The 24,088-nt window shown below is 46.1% G+C and overlaps 1 protein-coding gene across 1 annotated transcript in view; it reads left to right on the top strand.

Moving 5' to 3' along the window:
• The first annotated feature begins 3,019 nt into the window (after positions 1-3,019).
• CORO1C (coronin 1C) overlaps positions 3,020-24,088 on the top strand; it is a 54,026-nt gene continuing 32,957 nt past the window's right edge. Inside the window, exons 1-2 of the mRNA XM_044275341.1 lie at positions 3,020-3,184; positions 22,172-22,371. Of these exons, the coding sequence (XP_044131276.1) occupies positions 22,177-22,371 (195 nt within the window). The 5' untranslated portion in view covers positions 3,020-3,184; positions 22,172-22,176. The remainder of the gene's footprint in view (positions 3,185-22,171; positions 22,372-24,088) is intronic.

The following is a 24,088-nucleotide window of genomic DNA, read 5'->3' as shown; positions in this document are numbered from 1 at the left end:
CGGACCATGTGATGAACGTAGTGACGTCATCAAAGGTCCTATTCTTCACAGAACAAGACAGAAGAGATGCCGGCTGCGCGAACAAGTGGATTAAGGTGAGTTAAATTATTTTATTTTTTTTAACCCCTCCAGCCCTATTGTACTATGCATTCTGTATTCAGAATGCTATTATTTTCCCTTATAACCATGTTATAAGGGAAAATAATAATGATCGGGTCCCCATCCCAATCGTCACCTAGCAACCGTGCATGAAAATCGCACCGCATCCGCACTTGCTTGCCGATGCTTGCGATTTTCATGCAACCCCATTCATTTCTATGGGGCCTGCGTTGCGTGATAAACGCACAATATAGAGCATGCTGCGATTTTCACACAACGCAGAACTGATGCGTGAAAAAAAACCTCATGTACACAGACCCATTTAAAAGAATGGGTCCGAATTCAGTGCGGGTGCTATGCGTTCACATCACGCACCACACCTGCGCGGAAAACTCACTCGTGTGAAAGAGGCCTAACTGCCACCACTCCTGCGTTACCTAGAATCCTCCTTAAAAATGACACTTGCCAGACTCCGGGCAGAACAGGTGGATATCCGCAAATCCAGATTATCCGATAAGGGCGGTTATCTACTGCTCAAATAGTAGTATCCAATGAAACATGTGATAGCTGCTTGTTGACCGAGCACACATGGCTCCGTGGAAAAAAGTAAGAACTTAGACAAAGTTTGTGTACTTTTTAAGCATGGCACAGGTTGGCACTCTTAGGTCTGTGTTGAAAATGTATTAGTACTAATTGCATGGTTCAAATGGCTAGGATCCCATGATACCTAGAATGAAGAGGCCACAGCCATTGGGGAATCCCAGCGGTCAGATTCTTACTGGTAGGTAAGGTTTCTTCCAGCACTGATAAAAGTCCAATATTATATTATCACACCATTAAAAACATCAAATGTTCATCCAAAAAAGGTGCGTACGCGTTTCATACAATAAAGTGCATGTTCTCGCTAAGAATGTGCACTTTATTGTTTGAAACGCGTGAGTGTCTTTTGTCTGAACATTTGATGTTTTTAATGCTTCAAACCTCCTCCAAAAAACTCTGTAAATCCTACCAGAAGAGTTTTCTTAAAGGGGTTATCCAACCCCTATAATGACCCCCCTAATGCGTGGGCCCCTCATACTGGTTATACTTACCCCGCTCCCCTTCACCAGCGTTGGGGAGCAGGGTAAGTATAACTTATCTGATAGGCCCGGATGACACTGCAAAAGGTTCTGCTAGTTTCTTGAAAGGCAGAGCAGACCACTATTTCGATTGGCGGCTCTGCTCTGAACAGGACATCACCATGCAGAGAACTGGATGTTGAGAGAGTGACTGAGCATGTGTGACCAGCAGCACTTAGTTCAGCAGATGGACGTGCACGTTGCCATTCACTTTGAGCACCAGGTGGCGCCATACCATGTGGAAAATTAAACCAAACTTCTTCACAAGATCATTTTTAACAGCATGTAAATATGCTTTATTTTTTCTGACTTGACATGTCATGGTGGGACAACCCTTTAAATGCTTTATACCAGGCATCCTCAAACTGCGGCCCTCCAGCTGTTGCAAAACTACAACTCCCAGAATGCCCGAACAGCCTACAGCAGGGCACTGTGGGAATTGTAGTTTTACAACAGCTGGAGGGCCGCAGTTTGAGGATGCCTGCTTTATACTATGGCTTGAAAAGAAAACCCTGGCTAGGCTTTCTTTCACCTGAGGCAAAGGTTCAGTTTCCTGCCATAGACCTATATCTAAATACCCTGGCACCCCACCCAGGTATTCAGTGCCTGAGGCACATGCTTTGATTGCCCCAGGTTTACTTCCGCTATCGTATTATTCAAAGACTCGAGGCAACACACAACAAATTCATCTGCATATCATAGGAAACTAATATTGATGGCCTGTCTTCAGGATAGGACGATAGGTCATCAATACCTGACTAGTGGGGGTCCGACTCCCGGTACCCCCTAAGATCAGCTGCTTGAAGAGGCCATGGTACTCCGGTGAACACTGCGGCCTCCTCACAGCTTACCAACCACAGCGCCGTGCATTGTATAGTGGCTGTGCTTGGTATTGCACCCCAGGCCATTTACTTGACCATGTGACCAATATTGATCATCAATATGGAAAACCCCTTTAATTTACAGGAATTTATTATATCACCACCATAGAAAAATTTTACATTTTGGACAACAGCGGCCTTCTTCAGGATAAGACGATAGGTTATCAATGCCTGACTGGTGGGCACCCCCAAAGATCAGCTGTTTGAAGAGGCCATGGCACTCTGGTGAACACTGCGGCCTCCTCACAGCTTACAAACCACAGCGCCGTGCATTGTATAGAGGTTGTACTTGGTATTGCAGCCCAGGCCATTCACTTGAATGGGACTGAACATCAATATGGAGAACCCCTTGAATTGCAGGAATTTATTATATCACCACCACAGAAAAATGTAACATTTTGGACAACAGAGGCCTTCTTCAGGCGCTGAATGTGGCTGGATAGCTGCATGGCCACCATGGTATTCCCAAATGCCTCAGGAACCAATGACCATTAATTTTCGGTAAACCATTGGACCTGTTGATGACCCCAGCAGAATTCAGGGCCTGAAGAAGGACACTGTGTCCTCCAGAACAATTTCTGTGAAAACAACTAAAAAAAATACAGAGCTGAAGCTCTGTGTCCTGTCTCTAGGCTTTGGCTACTGCCCCCTAATCCTGGGGCACCAACCCAATGAGTTTGCAGGTTGAGCCACACTTTTAGCAGAATGTCGCATAGTCCAGCTCATGGCTCAAGTAGCTGTGTAGACATGGTCACCGCCACAGCTGGGAACTACATTGCGTTACCATCCCTGTGGACGGCTCACCGCGCGGAGGACCACAGCAATGTAGTTCCGGCTGGGGTAGCGCCCGTCCGTCTGCCCCAGGCTTGTGATTGGCTAGACGCCCTGCCTGTTGGAAGCGACGGGAGGGGGCGGTTGTGTGAGCTGCGTTTCCGGTTACGAGGGCTGCTCGGTGCGATAGTGAGAGGGAGGAGGAAGAGAGCGGGGAGAGCCGAGCCGTAGCCCCAGATTCCCCGGACACACAGGCCCACCACCTTCCACCGGCGCCTCGCACCAAGGCTCTGAGGAACGAGCACGGATTTGTAGGTGAGACACGTCCTGGCTGCGGGGCTCCATCAGCGCGAGCAATGTGGCGTGAGAGTGCGCGCTTCTCTGCGGCGGTCGTGCATAGGGCGGTGCAGTCCGGGGGTCTCCATGGGCGAGCAGCCCCTCATTGTTGTCACTGCCTCATGGTTGTATCCCCATGCTTCCACCCTAATGAAGGAGGAGCTCTGATGTCTGAACACTGCCATGAATTCGTCATTTTGGGGGTCCTGGTGGGGGCACCTTGCTCCTTTGTGACAATCGTACATGATGCCCCCCCCCCCCCCATATCTGTTCATTTAGTATAGTGATGGGTCAGATGTATCCCTGTGGGGGTGTAGTAGGTTTGGATAGGTCAGATCTCCTCAGTCTGGGGTCTTGAGATGTGCCAAGACCAGGCAGTGCACCTTATGGGTGTGTTACATGGAGCAGTGGTATGTGGTTAACCCCTTTACGTATGGAGCTTGTTATGGGTGTGAGCAGCACGTGAGGGTGTCTGCAGTAGGTATTCCTTGCCATGCCAGTCCCTGTGGTGGTGCCCTGTGCCCCTGACCTATGAGCCGTCGGTCGTCAGTAGTTTTCTTCCGTCTGTCCATTTTATGGCATAGCAGTATCAGCCCAGGCGTTATACACCCTTGTTTTATTGCCCTGGCCTGTTTTCTAGGCTGTATAATGGGCGAGTCGACCTTTGTGGTGGAAAGGGCTGTTCACTGAGCAGATTCTTCTCTTAAAGGCTACTTTCACACGTGCGGCAGAGTGATCCAGCAATCTGCATGCCAACGGGCAGCATTTCTAGATAGATCCAGGAGCGGATCCGTCTTTCAGATGCATTGCAAGAACGGATCTGTCTCTCTGGAGAAATGGATCAGTTCTATATTTTTTCACATCAGGCACTAATACATTTCAATGTAAATTAATGCCGGATCCTGCATTCCGGCAACTGATCCAGAATTTTGGACGGAGATAATACCGCAGCATGCTGTGGTATTATCTCCGTCCTGAAATGGCAAAAAGACTGAACTGAAGACCTCCTGATGCATCCTGAACGGATATCTCTCCATTCAGAATGCATTAGGATAAAACTGGTCAGTTTTTTTTCGGTGTTGAGCCCCAAGGACAGAACTCAGTACCGGAAAACAAAAAATGCTAGTGTGAAAGTATACTAACATGTAACCTGCTGTTTTTGCCTCTGTTCACACTGGATCTTAAGATCTGTTGAGTTTCAGGTTTGAATCATTAAAAAAAAAATCTGAGCAGAAACTGAAGCCCTGACCCTAAGTTCACACCTGAGCGTTTTACAGCGCGTTCAAACGCGCTGTAAAACGCTCAACACATGAAAACCAATGCTTCCCTATGGGAATGGTTCTCACCTGGGCGTTTTACAGCGCGTACGATCGCGCTGTAAAACGCCCGACGCATAATCAAGTACTTGAGCTTCTTTGGGGCGTTTTGACGCGCGTTTGTGGCCATAGGACACTGCAGTCAATCACACAAACGCGCGTTTACTATTACAAAAAACGTGCGTAAAACGCGCGTTTGATAAACGCTCAGGTGTGAAAGCAGGGTAAAGGTGATGTCCGAGGCTCTACCCGCTTATCTCCACTGTACCCTTATATACCCTGTTACACCGGTGATCGCCCATGTCACTTCTCTGGGTTCAGCTGCATGGGATGACCCCACTTCTCAATTTCCATCCCATAAAGGGGGCTTTCATGTGTTATTTTTTTCAGGGCTGTTCAGATCACACTTTATTCCCATTTTAGGCTCCTTTCACACTGGTGTTTTGGTTTTCCATTAGTGAGATCAGTTCAGCGCTCTCACAAGCGGTCCAAAACTGATCAGTTTTGCCCTAATGCATTTTGAGTGGTAAAAGATCCACTCAGAATGCATCAGTTTGCCTCCGATCAGTCTCCATTCCGCTTTGGAGGCGGACGTTGTCCGCCTGACGAGGCTGAGGCAAACGGATCCGTTCTGACACACAATGTAAGTCAATGGGGATGAATCCGTTTTCTATAACACAATCTGGCACAATAGAAAACGGATCCGCCATCTATTGACTTTCAATGGTGTTCAAGTCGGATCTTGGCTATGTTAAACATAATAGGAGCGGATGCAGACGGTTGTATTATCGGTGAGGATCAGTCTGTGCAGATCCGCACCAAACGGAAGTGTGAAAGTAGCCTTAAACATATAGTTTGTAGGGGGGGGGGAGGGGAGGTGTAAAAATGTAATCCGCAACTTTTTTTTTTTTTTATCCTGTAGATTCTTGAAAAAATGTATAGATATGTTAACTAGAGACGAGCGATTTTCATATTTTGAAATTTGTTCACACTTCATTTGGTGGTAAAAGCAGAATTGCGTTATGGATTTTGTTACCACGGACCATAACGAAATTCTATGACGGGATGCCTTTAGAGGTAACGAAATCCATAACGCAATTCTGCTTTTACCACCAAATGAAGCGTGAAGAAATTTCAAAATATGAAAATCACTCATCTCTAATGTTAACATGTTTTTTTAAATGGGCGTCACTATATGGGATCCGTTTACCATATATGTTAATCATTTGACAAAAATGCGATATGAGCAAAGCATTCGTTGCGTCTTTGTGTTAGCTGAACGTCTATTGGAAATACGAAACGCAGGACACAAAGCGGGTCATTTATGATGAATGGCGGTTTAGACGCTGCTCTTAACCCCTATACCTGGTGGTTAAGTAAAGGCGTCGGCATGTACATAACTTAGGCGCATCCACCCCGCTTATAAATGTCTGCCAGCTTCCTTGCTGTCTTACATTTACACCATTTTCTAAGCCTAAAACAGGCGTAGAAAATGGTAAATGAGACTGCCTGCCGGCCCCGCCCCTTTCCCGTCCACGCCACGTCCACTTTTTTAGACCTGGCGTCAGTGGGGAAAAGTCGCATATTGCAACGCAAAGGACCTTTGCGCCACAATCTTCACCAGAAATACACCTAATATAGGCTTATTTATGGTTATTAAATGACCCCCTGAGTGTTTTTTCATTAGGCAGATTTTTTTTGTCGTCTTTTCAAAAATGCTGCATGCTGAAGCTCAGGCGGATTTTTTCTGGTATTGTCACATCATCTTCTCTATAAAGGCTCATGCACAGGAACATGTGCGCTCCGTATCACGGGTGCGGACCCATTCACCTGAATGTGTTCGCAATATAGAGTGGAAGCACTACGAATCTGCTTCCGTGGGATTTCGGTCCGTGCCTCTGCACCACAAAAAAAATAGAACATGTTCTATTTTTTTGCAGTTCGGACTGGATCTTACAGATTGCTGACCCATTGAAGTGAATGGGTCGGCATCCGCAAATGGCGCTTTTTGCCGTCCGCAGCAGGAGGTGCACACGTTCTTGTGCATGACCCCTAAGGGAAAAATGCCATGAAGAAAAATGCAGCTGCTGAAAAAACCAAACGCTTGCATTTATTTTGTCATTTTATTTACAGGTAATTTTAAATGCCAGAACCATAGTCATGTAAAGACCCAAATTCGGAAGCAGGTTCTCTGAAATCCGCTGCCTCAGAAATGGGCTGTAATTTTGTGACAGCATTGCCGCAGGAATCAGTGAGTCCTCCGGATTGAAAACCCGTAGGGCGAGTCCGTTTACCCTGCAGCATGCAGACAAGTTTTCTGACAGCGTTATCTGCTTTGCTGCTAGTGTAAATTCTGCAGATTTTCTACATGCAGCTTCAGTGCGGGGGATCCGCAGCATTTACGCCACGTGTGGCCATACCCTGATAAAATACGGCTGCCGTCCGTGTGCACTCCACATTTTTCTCACTCCCATCAATAGAAATGACTATTCTCATCCACCACGTGGCCCATCATAGGACATGCTCTAGAACAGGGGTCAGCAGCCTCCTGCACTCCAGCTGTTCACAAACTACAACTCCCAGAATCCTCCTTTCACTTCTATCAGTGTAAATGTGCATGCTGTGAGTTGTAGTTTTACAGCAGCTTGAGTGCCACAGGTTGCTGATCCCTGCTCTAGAATATGCAGAATGGCCAAACGGAATTGCAAAAAAAAAAATAGGTGTGTGTCTGGCCCTACAGCTTCGAATGCGTCAGTGTGCTAACCGGAAAGAATGCAGATGGCACACGGATGACAAATGCATGAGGCCTTAAGACTGGAGTGTCAAGACGTTTCTCTGAGCGCTGCACAGTTGTCAGTACCCCTCCCCCGCACGCAGCACTGGATAAGGATATCCTGCGTTATTATAGATGGACCTCCAGAATGCTCTGTGGGATCCCGCATTTCTGGTGCATAGTCATTTACTGCCGCGCAGGCACTTCTTTCCTGCTTCCTCTCTCCGGAATTCCACTTTTCCTGTGATCTGTTAGAATATGCAGAGGAGACTTTACCTAAAATCGTTCCTTCCTTGGAGAGCAAGTCACGTGAGCGGCTCCAGTCCTGAATACACTGTATAAATAGCATTTTTCTATCCGTGCAGATAATGCTACCTTGAGTGACATGACCCAGAAAACAGAATTCCCAAGGCTGCCTGTAGGCCCTGCATGTCTGCCAGTGACCCGGTAGTGTGGGATCTATGGGAAACATGGCTCCGATCCTGTCTGGCAGTAGTACCAACCTTGTGATGCTGCTGGGGGTGTCTGATATTCATCATAGGTCCGTGGTCACGTTTAGCAGCGAGCAGATTGCGTACACGTATTCACTGAGCTTGAAGACGCATGCAGGGTCTGTGTCTGTGAGTCAGCCTTGTCTGAACGCCTCGCACCCCACCGGATAAAGAGGAAAACTGCGCAGTGATTGCTGCTGCTGCCCCCTTGTTTTATGGAGAGCGATGCAGTAGAAAAATGAGCTGTGTAGGTTTTAAACCGTCGGTATGGGATTCCACAATAGGTAGCGGTTAGACTGTTGAAATTCCTCGCTGACGCACACGCCCGTCATTGCAGCCAGCATCCGATATGCATTTTTAACGGATCGGATGTGGTCCCGTTCATCTCAGTGGGGCCATAAAACATGCGGATGTGCTGTCCACTTCTGTAAGTCTGTTCCGCATCCCCGCCAAAAAAAATAAAATAAAAATAGAACAGTTTTTATGGACAAGAATAGGACTTTTCTCTAGACGGGGGACGGCGGCCGGGATTTGTGTTTTGCAGACCACAAAAGGCTTACGGCCGTGTGCACAAGGCCTTAAACAGGACCTGCCACCTCTCCTGACATGTCAGCTTTATTAACTACTTGCATCCCCATGTAATAACAATTCTAAAGCATCGATTCTGTGCCATTCCTTTATTATTCCTGCTAGAAGTTTACAATCTTCCCACAGTCTGCAGTAAAGGTACTGCTGGGTGTTACCAGTAGCTGGTGCGTCTGACTCTTTCCAGTCAGTGCTTTCAGTGGCAGACTGTGCAGGGACACCACCCCTCTGTACCCTTTACTGCAAGCTGCAGGCAATTCATCGATAACTTCTAGTAGAAATAACGAAAAAGGAATGATGCAATATAGTCATAAGAAAAGATGCTCTAGAGTTGCTCTACACGGGGAATGCATGTAGTTACTAAAACAGATGTCAGGACAGGTGACCGCTCCTCTTTAAAGGGGTTCTACAGTTTGTTTAAAATGATGATCTATCCTCTGGATAGATCATCAGCATCTGATCGGCCGGAGTCCGACACCCGGGACCCCCGCCGATCAGCTGTTTGAGAGGGCAGTGGCACTCCAGCAGCGCCGCGGCCTTCTCACTGTTTACCGCAGGCCCAGTGACGTCATGACTAGTATCCACTGGCCTGGGCGGGGCTAAGCTCCATTCAAGTGCATACATCGTGCGCACGGGAGCACACAGCATCATAGGTTACTATGATGCTGTGCATATTAGGCTATTGTCCCGCACTCATAATATCAACCTATGATGCTGTCCGCACGACGTATGCCGCTCCGCGACATATGGCCCGCTCACGGACCGTATATCTTGGAGGGCATATGTTCGTGTGCATGAGCCCATACACTTGGGCCCCTTTCACACGAACGAGTTTTCCCGCGCGGGTGCAATGCGTGATGTGAACTCATAGCACCCGCTCTGAATTCTTTATTCTGAGTCTTTCGTGCAGCACTGGCCCCATAGAAGTGAATGGGGCTTCAGTGAAAAGCGCATTGCATCCGGAAGCAAGTGCGGATGCAATGCGTTTTTCACTAATGGTTGCTAAGAGATGTTGTTTGTAAACCTTCTGTTTTTTTATCGCGCACGTGAAAAACGCATTAAAACGCATTGCACCCGAGCGGGAACAACTGAACCCAATTGCAGACAAAACTGACTGAACTTGCTTGCAAAATGGTGCGAGTTTCCCTGAACGCATCCGGAGCCTACCCGTCACGCTCGTGTGAAAGAGTCCTTACTGTGGCTATGTAGGCCAGTGGCTGCATTTCTTGGACACATGCTTGCTGTGCCATAGTAATTTATAATGCTGTTTCAGCACGACTGCTGGTCTACTGGCCCTTATAAGCTTCAGGAGTATGCGGCCGTAGACCCATGGTTGGACTGGATTAGCCGAGCTGCACTTGGTCTGGGAAATGTGGCCGTCACATGGGCTGTGCTTCCCAACCATAGTCCCCCTGCTGGCACTATATAGGTACCTCACCCCTATTGCGCTTCCAACATCCTTGGTGGCGATGTCTTCCTCGCGTTTTCCAAATGTATTTTTTCCCAGTTTGTTCCATCAAATGACCCATTATTCGGGTTCATATTGAGATGTTTGTCTTTTGCTTCATAGTAACCACATGATCCCCTTCAGCAATCTTGTAGGCTTTGTAGGCCTGGTCCTTCACACAGTGCTCTGCTTTGCCCCTTTTCACACACAAGAGGATAATGCTTACATACAGAAACCTTGAAGATTGCTGTGAGGTATTTGCTGTAGAACAAACATGACTGGGGCTGGAACAATTACACGAGGCCATGGAAAAAGCTGGTATTCTGACAGTCATCTGGCTTCAATCGGGTCATTTGCTGGCTGAGTGAAACCAAGGCGGGTGGGATTCTTCAGAAGAGCAGGCAGTCGTCTAATGACATGTGGGAGGATGTAGCACCTGCCTGGTGTCATCCTTCTCAGGGCGGCTTCTGCCACCAAGATCAAAGTGTTTTTAATGGCTTGTGTCCCGCCTCAGCTACGTCTAGAATTGGCATTTTCACTTTGTTTCCCAAGCTCCAAGTAAATCTCCGCTCCAGAATGTGATGTTCTTCATCATTATTAACACTTCTAATGATATACTGAGGATTAGCTCTTCTCCACTGCTCTGACACCAGCCAGGTCCCCCCTGCCGGTCTCTGCTTCCTGGTCCCTCTGGACACACAGGAAATGGCCGGTCAGTGGATGAGGCAGGTCATTGTCGCAGGCATTTCCTGTGTGTCCAGAGGGACCAGGAAATAGAGTTGTCACATCGCCTGACATTTCATTTCCCATATGATAACAGTTCTTGAGCATCTGTTCATATGTTGTGTCAGTAGTGACTGCGACATCTGAACAGTTAGACAGAAGGAGGAGCTTAACCCCTGTCCACTATCCTGAGGATAGGGGTGAAGTGGTTTTAATAGGACACCCCCTTTGAGCCTTGTCTGCGACAGAGTTTAATAGGAGGACTGCGATTGATTGATCACATGTTCAAGCTCCCCAGGGGGACTGAAATAAGTTAACATATAAAAAAAAAAAATTATATAAAAAAAAAGCCAAAAGTATTAAGTTAAAATCGCCCCTCTACCCAATTTCACATATAAAAATATACATAAAGTAAACATAATCCTTAGCGCCATGTCTGAAAACGTCAGAACTATTCAAATATAGGAGCGGGGGAAAGATCATCCATCGGGTGTCATTGATGTGTGGCTGATACGGAGTAAAGGCAGTGCTTCTGCGTCACCGTTGTGGTTATTTGTTGGTGGCCACCTTTAGCTAATGTGTATGGAGTCGGGTGGAGAGGCGAGCGATAGATTAAGCTATTTGGTTCCTGTACACATAACACTTGGAAATCAATGATCAGATATTTTACATTACTTGGATGTGGCATGATGGCGCTGTCATAGTGCAGATATTTCCTGTTCCCACTATCTCACATTCATTTCTATGCATTGCAGTTACCCGACGCCATGAAACCAATAACAGGATGGGGAGAGTCATCGTTTTAAGGCGCAATTTGCACAAAATAACGGGTGTGCATGCTTTGTTCTCCATTTATCAAGACAGTTTGACACTTTTTATGCCTATTTAGACAAGGAGTGAAAGGGGCACCAAAAATATCCAATACCAGTTTTTGGGTGTAAAAACAAGTTGCAAACCTTGTGTTTATGACTTTTTTTAAACAGCATTGCGCTTTAGGTGCAAGTGGCCTTTCTACTCTGCCCATTGCCACTTTCCTGAGAAGGGGGTCAAGTGGGGCCCGCAGGCCCAGCACATTTATAATCTTTTACCTATTTTTATTTTATTATTATTATTATATAATTGGTTACACAGACTGCCAGAGAATGTGCTTAATTTATGGCGAGGTATGCATCACAAAGGATCTCCAATCCTGCCCAAAATGGTTCCATTTTGATTACACCTCTGTATTCACCCGTTCCGATAGGATGTGGTTGTGTGAAATCGGAACAGAGCAAACCGGATCCGTCCCCATTAACCTACATTGTTTTTCTAGTGATGGTTCTGGTTTGGTCCGGTCACAAAATGGAATAATGACGGAACGGAAGACATCCTGATGCATCCTGAACGGGTCTCTTTGCATTCAGAATGCATTGGGACTAAACAGAACCGTTTTGGCCCGGTTTTGAGATGCCGGATCTCAAAACCGTAATGCATATGTGAAAGTAGCCTAAGGCTGCTTTCACACTAGCGTTCGGGTTTCCGTTCGTGAGCTCCGTTTGAAGGAGCTCACGAGCGGACCCGAACGCAGCCGTCCAGCCCTGATGCAGTCTGAATGGAGGCGGATCCGCTCAGACTGCATCAGTCTGGCGGCGTTCAGCCTCCGCTCCGCTCGCCTCCGCACGGACAGGCGGACAGCTGAACGCTGCTTGCAGCGTTCGGGTGTCCGCCTGGCCGTGCGGAGGCGTGCGGATCCGTCCAGACTTACAATGTAAGTCAATGGGGACGGATCCGTTTGAAGATGCCACAATGTGGCTCAATCTTCAAGCGGATCCGTCCCCCATTGACTTTACATTGAAAGTCTGGACGGATCCGTCCCAGGCTATTTTCACACTTAGCTTTTTTTAGCTAATATAATGCAGACGGATCCGTTCTGAACGGAGCCTCCGTCTGCATTATTATGGGCGGATCCGTTCAGAACGGATCCGCCCGAACGCTAGTGTGAAAGTAGCCTTAGTCACATCCTCCGGCAGTGCAGGCGATGTCATAGACTGGCATAAGTTTCCCAACCCACAATGTGTTTATCGCCGACACAGGTAAGCTGGAGGGATTCAGTAGGGGTTTCCTGGGCTTCTCTGTAGAAATATATATGACACAGGGGAATACTAGATTAAAGTTGCCCTGCAATACAGTTCAGATTAATATTGGCTGAATCTGCCAGTTTCTACGGGAGCGGTCGACCATCTAATGTATATGGGGATGCCCTGACTTCCCCCTGACAGATGATGGACTTCAGCATCCCCCATCCTTCTGATCTCAGGGGAGATGAGGCACTGCTGGAGGCGTGTGGTAGCCGCGTTCTCCCCTCTCTCCATTCAGAGAATGGCTGCTGGCCACATGAGTTTGGCTGATGAAAGTGTATGACCACTAAGGATTTTCCAACAGTAGAGACCGAGCCAAAAAGTGAGGTCTTATAGCTTGGGATCCATTGTGTACATTTTCTTCCACTGGTTTAAGATGAGATTACAGAATTCCTTCCACCATTTACATGGCAGCAGTGCTGACGGTCATAGCCAGCCTTGTGTAGGTCTTGGTGTCTTTATGCAGCAGAAGTCGTGTTTTTTCTTTATAGTTGTGATATAGGATGATGGCTGAGCTTGGCGTCACAAGGTCATACATCGCACCAGGGCTTCAGCAGGTCAGAACTCTAGAACTACAGAATGCCATTGAAATCAGCGGGTCCCTGTCTACACCCTCATTTAGGGCCACATACAGGAGCTGACGGGTTCCATTTATTGTCATAAGACACTTTACCCTTTGCCTTCTACAGGTATGTGGGAAACATTCTTGTGCCCTGCTGACATAGTACGTCTTACACCCTAGTGCCTGTACACACTGTCGGGACTTGTCCAAGTATGCAGGCAGGATGCACGCTGAATATGATCTCAGACTTGCAAATTCTCAATATCCAACCTGTCGCTGACATCTGAAGGTAGTTTCTACATTGGGATCTTGGGAGCACTTTAAATAGTACATCAGTTACACTACGTTGGGAACATTTCGCTCATTCATGGTGTAATTGGCGGGGCATTTAAACTGCCAGATCATCGCTAATGAGCATAACTATGGATGCACGTTAGCAATGATTTGTTCATTTCTCGGCCCTTAACAAAGATTTTTCTTTAATTATCTCATTCATGGTAATGCATATTCTTACCCTATCTGCCACCATTCACCTGCTTCAGGTCTCACTCAGTGCTGTCCAGGAGTCTTGTGGTGTTTGCTGGCGTCACGTCCCTGTCTCATGTGACCGCTGGCCCCGGACTCCGACCTCTTTAGTGTCGGCTCCTCACTTGAAGTGGTTCCCAGTAGTGACGGAGGAAGGAGGCAGATCCTGCATGTGAGTGCATTGGGCTGACATTGGCTTTCCATACAAAGCAAAGCCAGTCCTCTACAATCCCATCTATGTGGTTTTGGTACAGCGCGTTATTTTATATTAGGGAGCGCTAGAGTGACAATGGCAAGATTTTTCACTATTTTGGATTTTTCAGGCAGGGTCGTAACCCAATCCCAGTTGCTACTAGGACCTTTCATGGAAAGGGCCCTCCACACATTGTTCAATTCTGATGACATCGCAGCAGGTCCTGCGCCCTCACTGCAATACACATGACGGTCATTGGGCTTCCCTGCTGCAATGTCATTATCATACCACTGGGGTGCTCTGAATCCAAAGAAATTAAAGTAGAGAAACTTTAGATCAGGCATCCTCAAACTGCGGCCCTCCAGCTGTTGTAAAACTAGAACTCCCACAATGCCCTGCTGTAGGCTGTCTGGGCATGCTGGGAGTTGTAGTTTTGCAACAGCTGCAGGGCCGCAGTTTGAGGATGCCTGCTTTAGATAGATACAGGTAGCCTATGACCCTAGAAATTGTCATTGAAAAAAAAGTGCACATTAGCTCTCCTCCAGAAGCAAGTCTTTTTTGTGCCGCATATAGTTAGCTAAGCCAATGTCTGACCAGAGGATAGGTCATCAATAAAAAATATCGTGGAAAACCCCTTTAAACTTTATTTTTGGAGAAAATTTGAAGTGTCCATGTACACGATACAGTCTGTAGTGCTTTGTAGCTCCCAATATATTTGATATTCATCTCGGTAATCTGGCAGGTTGATGATTACTGTCCTCAAGTCAATGGACTCTGCAGGGCTACAATATTGTGCCGGGAGTTAGACCCCCCACCGCACTGATATTGGTGACCTATCCCGAGGGCAGAAATATCAGATAACCCCTTAAACGTAAGTGAAATATCAAACCATGTCAGATGGTTACAGCAGTTGTGGAGTGTTAGAGGTGGAAAGAGGCATTTTCAGAATCTATAGTTCGGCAAGCTGTTCTTTGTGGCCACCATTAGAAGTGTGTCCACTGAGCGCTGATCAATGTCGTGGTCATCCACCAGAAAGGGAAGAAGACTAAAGTCTACATGTTAAATAATGTGGAACTTGTCATGGCTCAACTGTCCTGTTAACATTGCAAAAAGCGGGATAACAAAGGAAACCTATTAGAAACGTTTCATTCCTCTGTAATGCCCCCAGCTTTACAAAACATTTAGTCACTTCCCCATCTTAAATTCACTTCCTCTGGTTTCCCAAAAGGAAACTTATCATGAAGTCAGTATAACTCCAGTGTAAATAACCAGCCACAATCTGACTCCTGTGTTATATCATATTTGACATTGCCCCCTTTCCGCAGAACACACTTGTATGCTTAATCAAGGAGCCCAGAAGGATTGTCGGCTTATATTATAGCTACAGGTCGTTCTACTGGTCGCCAAAACGGCACAAAACTAGGAGTGCTGAACGAATACATCAGTCTCGTAGTTAAAGGGGTTATGCCATGACATGTAAAAAATGAATCCGACATCATATACTACATGACTGTATTTACTAACAAAGCTAGAACCAGCCCTGTACCTCACATGGATCCAGGTATATCCCCATTATTTGCTCTACTAGATTTATATCAGGCTGGCAGCTCAGGGGGCGTGTCTATTCTGCTGCAGCTCAGGGGGCGTGTCTATTCTTTTGGAGCTCTCCCTATCACAGCTCAGGAGGCAGCTGAAGGACAGAACTGAGCATGTGCAACCATCTCATTGAGCCAGACAAAGAAATAGAACAAACAGCAGGTGGCGCTATGCAGATATATTTGATATATTTTATTAAATAACTCAGTGGCTATACAAAATTCTCAGTTCCATGCAATTACAAAAGTACTCAGATCCAGGTGCTGGTTTGAAACCGGTAGAATATTTTTTTGTGAGACAACCCCTTATTCACAAGCAGAGCACTTCAGCACCCCCCAAGATGGTGATTGACAGGTTGGGATATTGTGAGGAGTTAATCTAATGTTCTTGACCCGTTGGCTATATGAAGGTTCTGTCAAACGCCGCAGCCTCTTCATTATGCCTGTGACATCCTGTCCATCAGTCACATGACCTTTCTGCACTTCGCTCCCATTCAAGTGAATGGGATTGAGCTGCAATACCAAGCAAAGCCACTATACAATGTGCGGCGCTGTGTTTGGTATAAAGCGAAGATGCCACAGTACATGCTCGAGTGTTGTGATCCCTTCAAACAGCTGATTAGTCGAACCCCCGAAAAACCCTTTAGGTGGACCGATCCACTTTAGCAACTCATTAGTCTTTATTCACACACTTTTTTTTGTTTTTCTTTTTTCGCAGTAAAAATGCATGCATTTTTTCATGTTGCATACGTTTATTTGGTGTTCGTTGTTGTTTTTTTTTTTTTTGGGTTAATTTCCGCAGAGTTCCGCTTTCTGTTGGTATCTGTCCTACTAATTGACCTTTTTGTTAGTAAGGCCTCATGCACACGACCGTTGTTGTGTCCGTTGTTTCATTTTCCGTGACTTTCTGCGGACCCGTTGACTTTCAATGGGTCCGTGGAAAACTCTGATAATGCACAGTTTGTCGTCCGTGATCCGTGTTTCCAGTCCGTAAAAAAAAAAATGACCTGTCCTATTTTTTTTCACGGACAACGGTTTGTTTTTTTCCTATCATTTGCACGGCAAACTTGACTTAGATTTTTATTTTTTTTTACTTTATGTGTGGAGAGCCTCCAAAAATAAAGGAAGACACACGGAAACAAAAACAGACACTGATCACGGAACCCCTTTTTGCGGACCGCAAAAAAATACTGTCGTGTGCATGAGGCCTAAATATGAGGGTTGTTTCCATGTGGCTTAAAGCTCCTGCCACTGTTCATGCGCCACTCATGTGGATAGGGGATAATTTATCTTGAGGAGCTGTGCATGAACTGTTGCAGCTGTGGAAGCAGAACCTCTACGCTTGTGCTGCTACACCGAGCAGCGGTGCAGATACGAGACTGTCATGTTCAGCAGAGGTGTCTGGCCCTGTCAATCAGGTGGAAGGGGGAGTGTCCTCACCTTGAGAGGAGTGCTCTTTAGTCTGGGCGGGTGTGTGCATGCGCAGCAGTGTTCTCTATTATGCTGCAGTGGTCTGGACCATGTTTGTGTGTGTGTGTGTGTGTGTGTGTGTGTAAACCACACGGTATTTGGTGCTTGATGGTTGTTTACTTTCTTTACCCACGTCAGTGTGGAAAACTGCAGCATTAAAAAGTCTTGGAAAGCCGCCATCCATTTCATGATCACACATGCTACATAAAGATTAACACATGGCCGGTTTTTCTAGGAAAGCTACACTTGTGAATGTATCCTAAGGGGCAGCTTCACTTCATTGCTTACAATCCTAGTGTCCGTAAAGCCACCATGGTACACTGATATTGTAGGGCAGGGATCAGCAACCTCCGGCACTCCAGCTGTTGTGAAACTACGACTCCCAGCATGCTCCATTCACTCTTTTGGCAGTTCTCAGAACAGCCAAGGAGGTGTGCATGCTGGGAGTCGTAGTTTCACCACAGCTGGAGTGCCGAAGGTTGCTGATCCCTGTTGTAGGGTCTGCGGTCCACCGAGCCAAATAATGCGGATACTGTGTGCATTCCGCACTTTTTGCAGCCTTATGGTCAAAATGCCTACTCCTGTCAACCAAACGGACAAGAATAGGACATGTTCTATAATTTGCGGGATGGCCACAGAAGTTTTTGCAGTCCCATGGAAATGAATGGGTCCGCATGCGATCCTCAAAACAATGTGGATCGGATGCTGACCAAACATCGCTGTGTGAATGAGGCCTAGCTGAGATAAATATAGCAGCATCTGTAAACTGCCAGAGTCCCCGAAGAGTAACATTTCTATTCTTGCGCTCACCCTAGAGAGAGGAAACAATGTGGACATAAAAGGGTAACAGTCTCCCTAGGTAGATTACTGCGTTTTGTGTGGGTACTGAGAGTGCTCTTTACCGAAGATGGTAATCTCCCAAAGAGCCGTGTGCGACTGAATCCTATTTTTGGTCGTATAAATGTGTTTGAATGTTAATCTCCTAGTATATAAAACAAACGCTGCTGGTTTTCTTTGTTGGCGTGCATAAAACCGTATGCTCTGCAGAATAATGCCGTTGGGGACCGCACTCCAGGAGATTGCAGCCAAAGCAGAGTGCCGCTCATTCTTCAGCTATGTAGATATGTTGTACCTGAAACCCGGGGATGCTTAGTGGGCTGAGCAGTTTTCTGTTGTACGGCTATCCTCACTGCTAAACTGTATTTTCAGTTAGGGCTTGAGCATAGGATCGGCATCTCCCAGGCTGACCACACATATTGATTTATGATAGTCAGCCTGTCCGATGGTGGGGCTGTTACAGTGTACGCACATGATGGTGAGTACAGTGTAATAAACCCCCGATCAGGAGCTGGCTGTATCATATTGATTCATGTCTGATGGCAGGGCTATTGCAGTACTCGCATGATGGTGAGTACAGTGTAATAAACCCCCGATCAGGAGCTGGCTGTATCATATTGATTCATGTCTGATGGCAGGGCTATTGCAGTACTCGCATGATGGTAAGTACAGTGTAATAAACCCCCGATCAGGAGCTGGCTGTATCATATTGATTTATGTCTGATGGCAGGGCTATTGCAGTACTCGCATGATGGTAAGTACAGTGTAATAAACCACCGATCAGGAGCTGGCTGTATCATATTGATTTATGTCTGATGGCAGGGCTATTGCAGTACTCGCATGATGGTGAGTACAGTGTAATAAACCCCCGATCAGCAGCTGGCTGTATCATATTGATTTATATCTGATGGCAGGGCTATTGCAGTACTCGCATGATGGTGAGTACAGTGTAATAAACCCCCGATCAGGAGCTGGCTGTATCATATTGATTTATGTCTGATGGCAGGGCTATTGCAGTACTCGCATGATGGTGAGTACAGTGTAATAAACCCCCGATCAGGAGCTGGCTGTATCATATTGATTTATGTCTGATGGCAGGGCTATTGCAGTACTCGCATGATGGTGAGTACAGTGTAATAAACCCCCGATCAGGAGCTGGCTGTATCATATTGATTTATGTCTGATGGCAGGGCTATTGCAGTACTCGCATGATGGTAAGTACAGTGTAATAAACCCCCGATCAGGAGCTGGCTGTATCATATTGATTTATATCTGATGGCAGGGCTATTGCAGTACTCGCATGATGGTGAGTACAGTGTAATAAACCCCCGATCAGGAGCTGGCTGTATCATATTGATTTATATCTGATGGCAGGGCTATTGCAGTACTCGCATGATGGTGAGTACAGTGTAATAAACCCCCGATCAGGAGCTGGCTGTATCATATTGATTTATGTCTGATGGCAGGGCTATTGCAGTACTCGCATGATGGTGAGTACAGTGTAATAAACCCCCGATCAGGAGCTGGCTGTATTATAAATCTCTGATTCTGTCAATTTGGGTCAGAGGAGCCACAGCTGACACACAAACCTAGTTTCCCAGGCCGATCGCGGCCGTGTGCATGAGCCCTGAACACCCCTTCTAGTCTGAGCAGTGCCTGCAGAATTGATATGGCAAGTGTCTGACGGATTGGATGCTGAATCATATACAGGTGCTTCCTTCTCCCTGGCAGTGTAAAGGTTACTCTTACATGCGTTCTGTTGAGCAGTTGCCAGCCCTAATTGGCTGCGTACCCGTGGTAGACGCCTCCTTATTCTTTTCTTCTTGAAGTCTCTGCAGAGCTGATGTCACTACTGCTGTATGTCATAGGAGTAAAGTCTTGAAAAGCTAGTTGGGTGTGAGACATGGATTTCATATTTGCTCTGGTTAGATCATTGACCTACAGCTTATGAAATCTAAAATTATTTGTATCTGCTGCGCCTTAAACTCACTGCCTCTGTTCCCGGCTTCTGTGACGTTTCCAGATCGGCTTTGCTTAGGAAACTCTAGAAAGAATTCCCATTGTGTACTGGAGACACTGCCTAATGGAGAAACTGGCTTTGTTGCCCATAGCAGCCAATAACAGCCCAGCTTTCACTTCATATTCTGCTCTTGAAACATAAGAGCTGTGCTGTGATTGGTTGTTGTTGGCAACAAGGACACAGGGTCTCTTTTAGAGGTTTCCCAATCTGGTTTCTACAGCTGGAAATAATGGTGGGTAAGTAATGGGCTCTCACACTTGGAGACACTGCTTGTAATCCAGCTCTGCATAGTCTTGGGCATATTAAAGAGGTATTACCATCTGAGACAATGGGGAATGGGATATATCTCTAGGATATGCCCCCATTGTCTGAGGTGGGACCCGCACCTACAGTGAGAACGGAGAGAGGAAGGTGGTGGCCGGACGACCCTGGATTTCCCTCAGTTGACAGGAAACAACCCAATATCACTTTCTAATAGTCATTGTTTATCTGTAATGCCCCGTTCTCCATTGTGGTCGTGACATTTCCTCTGTGTTAGTTCCCTATCTGGATGACATCTGAGGTGTTGCAAGGCCTGTAAGGGTCTGCCGTGTAGACACAATCATCAGTGACCTTGTCATTCTCCCAGCATGCCTGGACAGCCTAGCACTGTTAGAGCATGCTGTGAGCTGTAGGTTTGCAACAGCTGAAGGGCCGCAGGTTGAGCATCCCTGTCCCTAGACCCTGCCCTGTAGACGTGATGACAGCAATGATGCTATTTCTTAGGCTACATGCACACAAACGTTTGTTTCCATGTCTGTTACGTTTTATTTTTTTGCGGACTAGGATGCAGACCCATTCATTTCAATGGGTCCAGAAAAAATGCGGACAGCACACCGTGTGCTGTCCGCATCAGTATGTCCGTTCCGTAGCCCCGCAAAAAAATTGAACATGTCCTATTGTCTGTTTTAGGCATTGTTTCAATGGATCCGCCAAAAAAAAAAAAAGATGGCCTACTGAGGTCATCCGTTTTATAAAAAAAATATAAATAATTTGCCGACCGCTAAACACATACGGTCGTGTGCATGTAGCCTTAGGGCTCGTTCACACAAACGTCTGAAGCTCGTACTTTGGACCGCAAATTGCGATCCACAATGCACGGGCACCGTCCGTGGGGCAGGCACATAGTGATCGCAGACCCATTTGCTCTATCTTTTTGCGGTGCGGAAGCATGGAATGGAACCCCAGAAAGCACTCCGTAGTGCTTCTGTAGTGTTCCGTATCTCCGGATTTGCGGACCAATTGAAGTGAATTGGTCCGCATCCGCGATGCGGAATGGGCATGGAACGGTGCCCGTGTATTGCGGATCTGCAAATGCTGTCCGCAATACAGAAGCGGGCATCGCACGTTCGTGGGAACGAGCCCTTAGGGTGAGGTTTTTGCAACAGGGCTTCAAGCAGGTTTGGATCTGTGATGTTCAAGTTGGGAGGGGAAGGAGAGGCTGAGCCCTCATGCTACAGACACTGCTGTGAGTCTTTCATCAGTATGTGAACACAGGGTGCAGGTCACAGATGGCAGTTACGCTGCAGGAGTCAGAATGCCCTCAGGACTTCTACATCTAATTTATATAATTCAGTAGGGTTGAATTATTATATTTTTTTTTTTGTGTGTGTAACCGGAAATCTATTTTAATATACACCTTTTGTGGCAAAAATTTGGGCACATAGTCCTGTCGTAAAATAAGGCAACCAATAGTTGGTGCAAAGGTAGACAAACGTGGCCCTCTGTACGCTAGATTTATCATCCCACTTAAGCCAGGGTGATGATTTTGGTACATTTTTGGGCAATCTGTCCAAGTTTACAGCATCTGCATTTTAGACAGAATTTGTAAACGTGCCCTGATGGGTGAGTTAATCTGTCTGCTCGCTAACAAAGCGCCAAAAGAAGTCTGAGCCTGGTAAATTCAACCGGTGCCTACTAAAGGAGCGCAATTTGCATGACTGTAATATACATTAATCCAGTTTACGGTTAGCAGCATGGGTGGAAGCGTTTGCAGACAGACTATATCAATTTTTAATTTAGGGTAATCGCCTACTTTAATGATGGAGCCTAAACTGCCTCCATCTCGCCCCCAGATTTAGCTTTGTTACGTTTTGCCTTGCAGGTAAGTTTTCATGAAATAATACCATGCTTACATTTGAGTTGGCAGCACCAGTTTACAGGAAGCCAGCTTGAAAATACCAGTCCATATGCTCTAAGCTGTAGTATGTAATTTTTGTGTATGCATTGTGTATATATGCTATTTACTTAATTTTTTCTTTTTGTGTCTACAGAAACGATGAGGCGTGTGGTTCGACAAAGTAAATTCCGGCATGTCTTTGGGCAGGCTGTGAAGAATGATCAGTGCTATGATGACATCAGAGTTTCCCGGGTTACCTGGGATAGCTCATTCTGTGCGGTTAACCCCAAATTTGTTGCCATAATCATAGATGCGAGCGGAGGCGGAGCTTTCCTAGTGCTGCCATTAGTGAAGGTATTTTAAAGAAACTTTTTTTATGCTCTTCCAAAGTCAACCCTTCTGTATATTTTCAGTCGGGGATACATGCTTGTTCTCTTCTATACTCCTTTTTATTTAATTTTTGTGTATGTATAACCTTTGGTTACCTGCAAAATTAAGTGAACTTTCATGGGCATGTTTCCAGAAATGAGAATAAAATTCCTGAAAAGAGCCCCACTCAACAGTTTTATATATTTTATTTTTTAAAGGATATCATTGTATAGCAGTGATGTCTGAGATCCCCGCCAATCCCCAATCTGGAGCATCCACAGGTCTTATTCATGGCTGTCGCCCCTCATTCTTTCCCTGGACAATGACACCCATCCCTCCTGCTGTGCAGGGAACTGCAGCTGTATTTGAGTGAATCAAGGCAGCTGCAAAGCAGATACAGTGCTGCAGCCCTTTCATTCACAGGATTGGTGGGGGGCTCCAGTTGGAATCCTGTGTCCGTCGGTTGTGTGTTCAGACCCATTTTACAAGCGATTGAGCTTCAGTACCAAGCACAGCTTCTATGCAGTAGATGTTCCTTGCTTGGTATACAGTTAAGAGGCTGTGGCCTCTTAATACAGCAGACTTCACCTGAAGGCCTCATTCACATTTCCTCTGACGTGTGCTGTCCGCATTTTCCACAGACACCACATGTACCCATTGATTTTACTGTGTCCTTTCACACATCAGTATCTTTTACTGACCGTGGGTCAGTTGAAAAATCCCGGAAACAAGTACTACTTTGGTCCGTGATGTAGACCAAACACCCCCGTTATAGTCTGTGTCCCTGGAAAAAACATTGATGGCATCCCTGTTGTCTGTTTTTCACTTACCTCTAATAGGAGATGCTCTGGAAATGAGCTTTCAGCCTAGCAGTGTCCGTGGAATACAGATGAGACACAGATATCTTCACCAGTGTTGAGTGAAGCGAGCTTTTGATGCTTCGTTCAAAACTTCGGGATAATTCTGTACAGAGATTCGTCTCCGTACAGTATTAGAATGTATGGGCTCAGATGAGCCGAAGTTAGTTATTCGCGAAGGTGATTGAGATAACGTTGAATAACTTCGTCAATTGATTTTTAAAGTGGAAAACCACTTTAAAACTTGTAATTTAACTCTGCTTTGTCTCCGACTAGTACCCCAGAACCGAAGCAGAGTTCGCTTTCAAGTTTTAAAGTGGTTTTCCACTTTAAAAATTAATTACGGAATTTATTCAACGAAGTCACGTGCGACTTCACAAATGGCTTACTTTGGCTCATCAGAGTTCATATATTCTAGAAAAAAATGCGTATAGCAGCACAACGAAAAATTAAAGTCTTGTCTTGTGGTGGTGCCAGCCGTGTTGGGAGCCAGTCAGAAGTTCCCCCTTGGATGTGTCATATAGAAGAAACCGCAGCACTCTCCTGTCTTTAATTCAGTGGAATTGATTTCACCAGCAAAAAAAATGCGACGTTTCGACCGTAAAGGTCTTTCTCAAGCAACAACTTGCTTGAGAAAGACCTTTACGGTCGAGACGTCGCATTTTTTTTGCTGGTGAAATAAATTCCACTGAATTGAAGATAGGAGAGCTCATATATTCTAATACCGTACAGAGACGGAGCTTTGCTGGATGAAACATGCATTCTGTTTTTTTTGTTTCACTCTACTAATGTTAATCGTCCACTGTAGCTTGTATAAACAGGATTCTGTTCACACCCTTTAATTA

Source organism: Bufo gargarizans, chromosome 1 (genome assembly GCF_014858855.1).
Source record: "Bufo gargarizans isolate SCDJY-AF-19 chromosome 1, ASM1485885v1, whole genome shotgun sequence".
Classification (NCBI taxonomy): Eukaryota; Metazoa; Chordata; class Amphibia; order Anura; family Bufonidae; genus Bufo; species Bufo gargarizans.
This window is presented reverse-complemented; position numbering and strand designations above follow the sequence as displayed.